Genomic DNA, 12479 nt, shown 5'->3' with positions numbered 1-12479 from the left:
CGATGGAAGATATAGAAAAGGATTTAACGACTTTGCAATACCGTAGAATGATTAGTTGTTGTCGATACGTTGAATGTTCAACATGGATAGTAACATAGATCGCGAGAAGATAGCTAAACAGATTGTAAAAACAAGTAACACAATTCGCAAAAAATATCGCGCATTAAAAACGGGTAAAATGGAAGAAGATATTGCATTGGAAAGACATTTTAAGCCAATCATTGAACCTCTAAAACAGATTGTTGAAAATACCGTTGGAGTTGAAAATACCATTGAAAATGGGTCTAAACAGGCTGAGAGTGAAGCATTCTTTTCGGGAGATGAAGAATACGTGGAACCAAAACGAAAACGGTCGAACATTTCGTTTAATAATTCAATAATGACTTCTACTCCAATTAAATTGCAAACTGTACCAATTAATTTTAATAAAGCATCACAAATGTTACAAGATAGCGATTTATTGCAGAATCATGCACCCTCCGTTGAAGAGGTTTTCGAAATCACCGATGAGCCGCTTGTGATGTCCGTTCGACAACAGTTAGAAACGTCTGAGGGGCAACAAAAATTACAAATACATTATGGTCCATTGGGACAAAAATATATGGGAGCTGTTTTGAGCGGTAAAAAAACGGTCAACGTAGATAATGTTTACGGAGTTTACTTCAACAATACCGGAACGATGCTTGGTAACAAACGTATCGACTTGCACAAGAACGATGATATATCCATAGACGGTAAAAGATACAAGGGTACTCAAGGTCTGTACGAGTTAATTTTCATGAAAATACCCAACGCTGATATCTACACGAATGACGATGTAGAGAAGTATAAGGATATCATATTAACTACAAACGCACATAGGCGAGACCATGGTGAATATAATCCAATACTAGGTAACAAAGGACACAAGTATAAAAATATAATCTCCCCCATGTTAGCACTGGATAAAGTTGGACGAGGTATACCGAACAACGTTACGTTAAACGACAACAAGATTGATTACGTTCATTGCAACGATCCGAACGAACTCGTCGATCGTCTTCGATTGCTCGAGGCCTCACGCCAAGCCGGACACAACGCTCACGATAACGAGATCCTGTCGATTATCGAGGAACTTCGCGAAGCTAGTTTAATTATAAATTGAGTCGTGCTATTCATATTATTTTAGTCAACGTTGAAATGTCAATCAATAAGTTTGGGATATCGCTCGGAAGTAGTGGAACGGAATCGTATTACAAATGGAACAGATTAATAAGAAGTTACGTCCGCGATAATGCTCTTTGCAAGGTCAACGCCAATTTTGATGCAAAGTCATGCATGATTCGTCACGTAGCGTTACCTGTAGATGATAGCGATGCTGCCAATAAACGATATGTACAACAGAGCATACAAATTTTGAAAGATCACCAGGACGAAATCGAGAGGAAGATTGTTACTCTCCAAAATAAGGTGGAGATTATGCTTAACAAAATTCAAAGACAACTCGATACAGTGACTCATAGTGCAGAGTAGAAAAAACGATACATTAGATCTCTCCATCATTTGTGAATCAAACATGAACAATTCCGAAAAGCAGCTGTTAGTGGAGGAACTTCATGCTCCAGCGAGAAGAAATTTTCCGAGAAGGCATGTCATTGTTCGCGGATACGATGACCTGTGGCAAGCGGATGTGGTTGAGATGCGACCTTACATGAGATTTAACCGAGGTTACCATTACATACTCACCGTTATCGATGTATTGAGCAAGTATGCATGGGCTGTGCCTCTCAAGGCCAAGAGTGGCAATGAAGTGGCTAATGCTATTGCAAAGATAATACGAGACGATGAAAGATGTCCAAAAAATTTGCAGACTGACAGAGGAAAAGAATTTTACAACGCCACGGTACAGAAACTATTGAATAAACATGATATCAATCATTATTCAACATATTCCGTAATGAAGGCATCAGTCGTTGAACGGTTCAACCGTTCATTAAAGAACGACATGTGGAAGCAGTTTACGCTTAATGGAAATTATAAATGGATCGATTTGTTACCACGTCTCGTATTAGAATACAACTCGCGAAGGCATCGTACTATTGGTATGCGACCTATCAATGTTACCCCTGCGATTGCCGAAAAACTCTTATCCACTGTGTATAGTCGCATAAAAATTGCTGCACCCGCGCGGTTCGAAGTGGGTGAATCGGTACGCGTGAGCAAATTTAACACCATTTTTGATAAAGGTTATACACCGAATTGGACTACGGAGATATTTAAAATTGCCAAAGTGCAGAGAACTAATCCCGTGACGTATTTATTGAAGGATTCCTGTGGAAAACATATCAGCGGTGGATTTTACGAATATGAGCTTCAGCGAGTCGGTAATTCTAACTTGTATCTCGTTGAAAAAATTTTACGCAAAAGAGGTTTATGTGAAATGGCTGGGATTTGATAATTCACACAATTCGTGGATACACAAGGATAATGTATTGTAAAAAAATGTATTACTTATTTAAAAGATATTTGTAATTTTTATTACAATTACACAAATATACATATATTATACAAATTAAGTGTTTTATTTACATTGGTATTTTATAATGTCCCCAAGGCAACGTGTCAATAGAATCTGACATAATATATCGCTTATCGTCATACGGACTAAGAGCAATTTTCGTTTCGGATATAATATACACCTCATGCAATTTCGATCTAATACTTGACTGCTTTCGTGTCATTTCAATCTCATCATGTAAACATCGCGTGTAATCATCGAAAGTTATCGATTTTGCCACAACGTTGCTCTTGATTCCTTTGACTTTCTTCGTGTCGTTTTTACCATCAACGCGCAAGGCATACATCTTTGCTCTAAGCCCTATGAATTCGGTCATGATCGCACCATTGTTTTCATCCTTCATTAAACCTGGCACTTTTTTTATTAACAAGCGGAATACCGTATGCATTATCAACCGCGTAATCACTCGTGTCAAATTTATTAATATCGCGCTTTATAATTTCGTATACGTCATCACATTCAATATTATATATTAAGCTATCCGTATCAGTATACATAATTTTACATTTCTCGCGAAACATCGGCGCCATGTATTCATGATGAAATTCATACAAACATGTCTTAGATATGTCAAGGATGCACATACCCACATAGATTGGTTTGTCAAATTTCACCTCAAGCTTACGCATTTCGATTGCAACCAAATTCTCTGAAAAGACACTACGACTGTGGAAATTTGGCATAGCGATCATTGCCTCCGCGCCGTATCTGCCTTTCCATTTTGTCACAAGTCGCACATCGACGTGATTGCGCACGTTCTCCATGGTTTTGCTAAATACTGCGTTGTTCATTAATTTGTATAAATTTTTTTCGAAATTGTTTTTGGCGCATGTTCTGAAATCTGTATTTAACTGAATATAATCGCGAAGCCATGGTGATTGTGCAAACTGTAATATGCGATGTATTTTTGTCACTCGAAGGCCGTGACGAATACACTGCTGCAGGTTACGATAATGTATGACGTAACGTTTCTTATCGTATAAGGTTGCGAGGAGCTTGTCTTGCCGCTTGCCGGGCGGTTTATCACGCATTGGACAGAATGGTAGGTCAATGTGCGCATCATGTAAATGTTGTGGATATTCTAAGTCTATTTCAAGAATGTAACCTGTTGGAGAATCTAGCGCGATGTCCATAAAATTAAAATTTGTTACGTCATCTACCCATCGAAAATCTTTGTATGGTAATGGCTGACACATTGCCCAACCATACAAGTTATTTACATCAAAGTACATCAGGTACGATGATGATTTCAATGGATCGTATGACTTCATGTACTTGTTGTTGGCCTGTGCGTACCTGTTCGAACATTGACTCAGACCACCACGTGTGCCACGTTCGATGAACATGATCATGTCAATGTCTGTTAGCAGTTCGAAATTTACATGTGTATATTTCAACATTGCATCCCACGTAAAACCGGGTAAAGTATAATAATATGCGGGATCGGGTCCATAACTCGCGATGCAACTATCGCGAAAATTCTCAAAGATATCAGCCAACAACAGTACGTCAGTTTTCAAGTATAAATCGCTATAATCTCCGAGCGTTCGGATGGAGAACCGCTGCCACACGTTGACAGCATGCGCGTAATCGCTCTCGGATACTGTGTCACCCGTCAATGAACTGTAAAATAATTCGCGCGGTGGCAAACATGACTCTTCCAATTTTTCTACACAGTCAACATACTCGTATGGGAAGACACCTTTTCGTGTTAACAGATCGAAATTTTCTGTTGATAAATTACTATATTCCCGTTGCATTATGCATAGCTTATCTTTACTAAGAAAAGATGCCAATTTATCGAGACTAGATGCGAGAAATTTGAAAGAATCGATAAATCTTAATTTTATGCAATTTTTCTGATCATTTTTTGTAAACGAAATATATTTTTCTTTTGTTATCGGAAGTAAATCTATTCGTCCTTCATATGCTGTAGCTATTTCCTTGATGATAAAATGCACGTCGTAGCCAGATAAGTTATAGAAAACTATAGGAATATAATGCGAATCTTTGTAATTTAAATTGCAATTTGAATGCGCTGCACCTCTGAATCGACCGGTTAAATGACAATGATCGCGTACCCGTTCTATTTCATTCGTAAATGGTTTTTCACAAATGTGGCAGTGTGTAGCGTTGTTAAATTTTTTCCAATCGTCTTGTGTTAAATCCATGGGAACATTAACCGACAGAATATTATTTACAATTTGTGCTAAATCTTTAAGTTGCTCGACGAACCACGCGATACAATTCTTATCGCGATGAAACCGATACATTGATAGCGAATTGTCATACGCACAGTGTACATAATATGCTATGCTAAATACTCGATGATGCTGGTAATTTTTCTCATCCTCAGTCTTCTCCAGGATGCATTCCAAATCGGCGTATACGATAAACGGCATTCGTTCCTTTCGACAGTAATTTTTAAAGCTCAGCCATTTGTCATCTTCGCTTGGTAATATGATAGCGCAATCGTTTATCTTTCCACAGTCCATTGTGTGAATTTCCAACTTGTCGTTCGAACTAAAATAATGTAGACATCTGAAATATAATTTATTTTTGAGAAATTAGAAAAAATATATTTATATATACATATTTTTGTATTTTCCGAAATATATATATACCGATCACAAAAGAATTTCTTATTCTTTTTCTTACTGAGTTGTGAACTCATGAGACGGGACATATTCTTTATCAACGCAAAATGTCCCACATTGTCATCCTGCACGTATAGCAGATTTATATGTTTGTCCATTTTTCGTTCGGTGAGTCGTATAGGAAAAATAGATAATTTCTTCTCCTCGATGCAGTATAGATTAATGGAGATTTTGTTGAGAATTTCAAACTTTTTAATTTGTGGCAGTGTCATTGGAAACTCAATGCCTTTCAGATTTAATACCGTAGAATAATGTGGATATGAAGATTCTCGATCTGTATTCCTTTCAGCAGGATGCAGACTGGCCACCACTGACCATGCAAAACATGCATTGTCATTTGATTTTACATTAACTACCGCTTTCTTCATCATAATTTTACTTGGTAACTGGATGTTGCATCCTGCATGCAAAGGGTTATATTTGTTTATATTTATTGTTAAATTTAGTATACGCGACAACGCCCATCCGCTATCGCGTTCTTGGAATTCCTCCAACGATGCTAGGATTATCTCGATGACGTGTAACTGGTACCACTCATGCAAATCGGAGCATTGAAAGAGTTCATAATTTCTTGTTGTGATACACTTATTAGCGCGTTTGTCACCTGCGACAAATTCACCATTAAAAATAGCGTTTATCTTTACGTTGCCATGTCTCTGCATGACACTTTGCACGTGCTCAAGCACAATTTCTCGCGCATCCTCTAGAAATTGATACGGTTCAATGTGTTCGAAATTAATCACAGCACCAGTCAGTATACGACTTTCAAAAACTGTATCTATCTCACGCCATCGGAGTCCAGCACTATATCCAGCGCCCATTTGCACAAACCGTCCACGCATCATTTGTTTCAAACCTTCTAGTCGCGTGATACAAGCGATCACAGATTGTCTTCCGCCGATTGACAATCGCGGATATTTACTGCGGCTACGTCCATCTAGCGATTCGATGAACTCGATACAACGTTGCTCCCACGCCATATACTCTTTATGCGTATTCAATCGAGTGGATTGCTCCACCAAATCGCGCTCCGTTTGCTCCATTTTTACAATGTGCTTGACTGCATAGACTGATGGGATGCATCGCGATCTTGTCATTTTATAATGACACCATCACTTTAAATGTTATTCACAGTGTATCATAGTTTGATACATGTCTAAAGTCTTCTTAGCTGTCATAAATCGGCGCTTGTAAGATTCACATGTATATTTGATATCACTGACTTTGTAAAATTATTAAATGATCTCATCGTGATATCAAATTACTTTTAAACGAGTCACAGCAGGCGTTCGCTAAAAATACAAAACTGTCACATTTGCTCCATGACTTCATCGTAATGTCAAATTATATTCAAACGTGTGTCTAAATTAATTTTATAGATCTGTGATATCAGCGCCTATGATATCATCACAGCTGCTGTACTCTGACGCATGCTTTTATGCTGAAAATGCAGATCTGCAATACTATATGATTTCATTGTAATATTAAATTACATTCAAACGTGTCTAAAACTGAGTTCTACTATCCTGCGATCTCATCACATCTGTCAACGCTTGCAAGATTTACGTTTGAATATGTGTATGATCTCATCATAAAATATGTAATTTCCACATTTGATGTCGATATGGTGGTGGGGATTATAAAATAAAAAGAACTTTAAAAACGTTACTCTCATCAGTTGCTCATTGTTAGCGGATAACTCTTGAAAAATACGAGAGAAATGGCGAACTACTACGTTCCAATCCAAACCGAAGCATGCGAGAAATCGTAAGTATCTATACACTTTTATACATTCCTTAAATTATATTTTTCATATTTTTGCTTCTACATATCCATATTTCTTATTTACATAACATTGCCACACACATCAATGAACAACTATATTCCGATCCAGACCGAAACATGTGAGAAATCGTAAGTATCTATAATTATTTTATATACATTTTTTTTCATATTTTTCATATTTCATTGTTTCTTATAAAATCTCTATTTTATTTATTACTTATAGAACATCATCATCATCATCACCATCATCATTATTATCAATATTTTTTGTTTTATCTCATTAATCTGTAATCTTATTTACAGAACGCCACCACGATACACATCACACATTTTGGGGAGAAGGTTTGCACTAACTCCTACATCTTATAAATGATTGGATATCGGAATCAACGCAGGATCTATATCCTACGTGGAATTGGTGCTGGGTGACAACCGCGGAAATCAAATTGCTCTGCTTTATAAAACGTGGAGATCGTTGATTGAGAAACGTATGGACATCGAGGGACTTATGCAGTCAAAAATGGCTCCATTATTGATTCACGAACTGATTGTGCAGCAGATTAAACTGCGTGAAGAACATATTATAAAATTAACATTACACAATACTTATATTTGCATGAAACCTGCAACTGTATCATTTATGTTTGAACTTGAGCATTGTATTGAACATGTATATTTCGCACTGTGTCAGAATATGAATAATGTTACTGACAAATATAAATATTTTGTAACTTACTTGCGTCAGAATTGCATCACTAATAAAAACGATGCAGTAAATATTTTGCGAAAAATTTATGATAAAAGTTCACATATTGAATGTGAATTAATAGCTTATGCTTCAGATAATATTGCATACGATTCGCTAAATGACAAATAAAATATTATAATATGTACAAATGTGAATATTGCATACGATGTGTTAAATGATAAATAAAATGTTATAATCATGTTATGTGCAAATTTGAAATAATAATAAAAAATGTGTAAATTGAAATTGAACTTTTGATTATTTTTTCTATTATATTACATTCAAGCAAATTATTATTATTTTCCCTATTCTCTTCCATTCCTGAAAACATCTTAGAAATAAGAACGCGTGCGAAGTATAAGATAAGCCGTGGGAGAGCAAAATTATTTGTATACTTATTAAAAATAAATAAGAAGCAAAATTTATCCAATAAAGACAAATAAAATTATTTGTGTATGTTAAAAATAGATAAATAATTTTAATAAATAATATTTTAATAAAACCATTTTTATATAATCCTTTTAAAATAAATAAAATAAAAAATAAATATATTACATTCAAACAAATTATTATTATTTTCCCTATTCTCTTCCATTCCTAAGAACACCTTAGAAATAAGAACGCGTGCGATTGAGAACATTGGCGTGCGAAGTATAAGATAAGCCGTGGGAGAGCATGAGCAAGCGAGCGAGGATAAAACGTATGGGGGGAAGGAGGATGATGCATCGCCACACCGCATCGCAGCATCTGATGAGCGCAATATATGGGAGGGAGTGAGAAAGAAAACGCATTTGCACTTCCATCACCTATGCTATAATTAGCATCGCGAGGTGAGATCACCCCTTCTCCAAGACGGCGATTGAGAGCGTTGGCGTGCGAGCAAGAAGGTATACAGGAAGGAGTGAGAGCGCAGTGCTTACGTAATGTCATCTATGCTAACGCCGCGAGGTGCCATCACCCCCTCTCTTCAAGGCGTGGTTAGAATGACAAAATACATGCCGTGAAATGTTCCTCCCGCTCCCCCCACGTGACATCATCACGGTCAGTACGGCAAAGACGCGTGCCGTGAAATTCCCCCTGCCCCCGCACAAATCGAGGTGACAACGCCTTCCCCCTCCAAAACGCAGTTAGCACGGCAAAAAGAACATTGGCGTGCGAGCGAGTAGGCATGTGGCATCACCCCCTCCCTTCAAGGCGTGGTTAGCACGACAAATACATGCCGTGAAATGTTCCTCCCGCTCCCCCCACGTGACATCATCATGGTCAGTACGGCAAAGACGCGTCGTGAAATTTCCCCCCTGCCCCCGCACCCCCCTCAGATCCCTGAGTTAGAATCCGCCTTACTATACTACTACCATCCAAAATTAAAAAATTTAGAAACTAAGTTATAAAATTAAATGAGGGTCTTGACACTCCGTATTTTCAATCAAAAAACTTTATTTACCCTATGGCAACAAGCGGCGTTACCATGTTGATAATCGTAGCAGTTGCAATAGGGATAATACTATATACTGTAAAAAGGAAACGGAGCAAAAAGAGAGAAACGTTAGAATACGAAGGCAAGCATTATAATACTTTACCTAGATCAATTTTAAAACGCACACGAAGCACGTGTTTCTAGATACTCAACAAACTAAAATATTAAACCGATCTAATATATTTTATAAAATGTAAATAATGGTAGAAAACTACGTGCCTCCGTTTTCTTTCCCGGCGAGGGAGGGGTGTTAAAAGCGAAGAAAAACTCCTTTTCCTTGTTTTTCTTTCCTGGCGGGGGAAGAGTGTTGTACCCTGTACAACTACGATAATTACACGCATAGCAACAGGAAATTAAGATTCTTATTGCTATGCATACGCGTAGCGGACTCGAATTCCGCATACGCTAGAAATATTGAAAGACGCTGATGGTCTGTCGGGCTTTCGGCCCGCAACACCATTGCGCTGCGCCAGCTAATGCTGAGTCGTTTTCCGGTATTCGGATTTCGGCTAAGCGTGGGAGCTGCATGCCGCAAGGAACACGATTGGCCGAACCAAACAATAAATTTCCGTATAAATATCGCGATAAAATCGGAAAGCGACGGAAGAGTTTGACAAACAGCTGTCCGGTGTGTTACTCGCCGTGCGTGACTTACACGTCGAGCTTGTAACACAATCCGGAGATAACAGCCGACCTATATATACCGGGCCGTCCGCGAAAAGCAAGCAAACGAGCGACATATATATTCATACTACAAGAGTAACAAGGGCAATACTGAAGAAAATACATTATCTTAAAGTTGGAACAAGCAAGTGTTTTATCTTCGACCACCGAGCGACCCTTCCTACGAGTCCTAACTCCTAAGGCGCCGAAAAGATCCCGATATACCTATCGACGTCTCCGGAGCCATCACCGGGGCACAACACAAGTTTCATCTCCGGAAACTGTTAATTCAATTTGCAGCTTTCCAGCTTCTTCATTCATATTTTTTTCTTGTGTGGCAGCAAAGGATAGAACGGACTCATACACTGCAGCTGCGGCTGTGTGAATATTTTCCAAAAGCGCGGTATATGTCGAGTTTCCTATACTTTGACAAATGTCCAATAAACTGCAGAAAATGTTTGTTCCTTTGTGGCCAACACCTAACAATCGCATTGCAAAAACGAAGCGCCAATTAATTTCAAAAACATTTTAAATCATTGGGCCCGAGTGTATCGTTTTATCTGTACTGCACTTACACGACATAAGAATTTTAAAACCCAAGCCTTGTAAAATCGTCTGACTAAAGGTCACGTCACTTTTACACTTTTTGCATATAACATTTGCTGAAATTGCCACAGATGCAAATTCTAAGATACGCAAAGTTTGAAGCAACAGGCACTTCCAGGTTCATGCTTCCAAGCAGTTTCTTCGCTGATGCCGACGTATAATCCAGATCATTTTCCAACAAATAACGGTTTCCTTGAAATTTTCTCTTCTTTCTTCGCTCAGCATGAGCGCGAGTTTCTCTTGTTCCTTTCCTGTCACTCATCGCAAACTTGAAGCACTTGCACGGTACAATATTACTGCTTACGACGACTCAAGAGCCGTTACGTCGCCTGACTGCGAAGCCAAAACTAAGCAACCGTTACATTCAATTTGAGTTTCAGGACAACAGCACCCCTCTAAATATGTGTGCGTATACGTGCGTGTGAATAGAATCGGCTTCAGGTTAGAAGGTATACAATAGCTCTTGTTCCCCGCCCCGCCGAGCGCTCAGCTGCTTAAACACCTTACCTTCTCACTGCTGTAACTATTCAATGACTTCGAATTTCGGAAAATTACTTTGCCAGTATATTCTATGCATGCTCTAGATTAGATTTATGCAAAAAAACTCGATTTTTTGAAGCTGTTACACGGGATGACCCCTTTAAGTAAACGAAGCGCATTTACAAATAAAATTTAATTTACTAAAACAAAAAAATGTGGAAAGCGCACAAGACTACATCCGCACTTTGGACGCCGAGTAGATAAATTGGCAATGGATCTGTATGAATCGATGGAAGAGGGCAAAAAGAACACTCAAGAATAACAACGAGCCATTTTAGAAAGTATTAGAGAACAGGCTCTCCATAATTATCAGATCGGATTGCACGAGGATATCAAACTCCTCGTACGCGCGCAACGATACCCGACACTAGCTGAAGCGGTAACCGGCGTAACCGCCGAAGAAAAGGTTAAAGGGCTAAGCAATTGCAATTCGAACCTTTATCAAAAGAATAAATCAGAGTTCCAAAAACGAATCCTCCCGTATGGAACACCGCAATACAGAAAATGTGGGAAAACCGGGCATTACGGACAAGACTGCCGTAGTAGTAGCCGATATACAAACCGCTTTTCATTACCGAAGCCAGAAAATTGCTCTCATATAAATATTTTTGAAAAATATTGCAACCATTGCAAGAAGAAAGGGCACATCCGCAAGGAATGTTGGTGGTTGAATTATCAAAGAGACACCACAACGAAAGAAACAAAAGCATACCAAAGTAATAAAAATAATAAGATAGAAAAAATACGAGCAATAAAAAGTTCGGGCGCGCAAAGTAGCAAAGAAGAAGAGAGAGAGGAAGCAACTAAAAAAACGTTACGCCCTGCCGTCGCGTATCGAGTGTCACATATGCGGCACGCGCCAAGAGAAGATACCGGACTGGACATGATATCTCTGCCCGTAAGAAAGGCCCAAAGAAATCAAATTGCTTTCTTGTTTGACACAAGAGCAACGATCTCGATTATAAAATTAAAAATATTAAAGGATGAGATTATAATAAAAGATGAAAAAATAAAACTAGCTGGGATAACGAGCCATTCAATTACTACACTTGGAAAAACGTACCTACATATACACGTACAAGATGGAAAAATAAGCAACCCAGTATACGTAATAAAAGATAACGAACCTCTAGAGTACGATGGAATACTCGGGGCCGACTTTGTCAGGAAAAATAATATGACATGCGATTATGGATCAAGAAAAGTGACCATTGGCCAAACAAGCTTCAACTTATTTCCATATTGAAGAATAATGCTAAAACCGCAAAGCAAAACTATCGTGCAAGTATCAACGAATCAAAATAAAACCGGTATAATTAAACCAAAAGAATTAAAACCGGGAATCTATTTCGAGTGCTGCTTTGTAGAACCTAATGAGCTCACATGCCCGACGAGTATATTAAATACTACGGAGGAAGAAATAGAAATCCAAGCATTGCAAGTAAA

At 38.2% G+C, this 12479-nt stretch overlaps 1 protein-coding gene and 1 long non-coding RNA gene across 2 annotated transcripts; one reads left to right on the top strand and one right to left on the bottom strand.

The window, feature by feature from the left end:
- Window positions 1-2498: 2498 nt before the first annotated feature.
- On the bottom strand, window positions 2499-6663 carry LOC120358412. Its single transcript, XM_039452640.1, has 2 exons — window positions 5182-6663; window positions 2499-5098 (listed from the first exon to the last, which is right to left on the bottom strand). The coding sequence occupies exons 1-2, from the start codon at window positions 6309-6311 to the stop codon at window positions 2890-2892; spliced, it is 3339 nt and encodes a 1112-aa protein (XP_039308574.1). The 5' UTR covers window positions 6312-6663; the 3' UTR covers window positions 2499-2889.
- Window positions 6664-6895: 232 nt separating this feature from the next.
- Window positions 6896-7894, top strand: LOC120358413. Its single transcript, XR_005575377.1, has 3 exons — window positions 6896-6981; window positions 7109-7128; window positions 7303-7894. It is a non-coding gene; the product is annotated as an uncharacterized LOC120358413 (long non-coding RNA).
- Window positions 7895-12479: the final 4585 nt, after the last annotated feature.

Source organism: Solenopsis invicta, chromosome 8, assembly GCF_016802725.1.
Source record: "Solenopsis invicta isolate M01_SB chromosome 8, UNIL_Sinv_3.0, whole genome shotgun sequence".
Taxonomy (NCBI): domain Eukaryota; kingdom Metazoa; phylum Arthropoda; class Insecta; order Hymenoptera; family Formicidae; genus Solenopsis; species Solenopsis invicta.
The sequence above is the reverse complement of the archived record's forward strand: the minus strand, read 5'-3'. Positions and strand labels throughout refer to the sequence as shown.

Coding starts and splice junctions, on each gene's coding strand:
- LOC120358412 (XM_039452640.1), bottom strand. CDS start 6,311: ATGACAAGATCGCGATGCATCCCATCAGTCTATGCAGTCAAGCACATT. Junction 5,099..5,181: donor AAGAAATTCTTTTGTGATCG/GTATATATATAT, acceptor ATTATATTTCAG/ATGTCTACATTATTTTAGTT.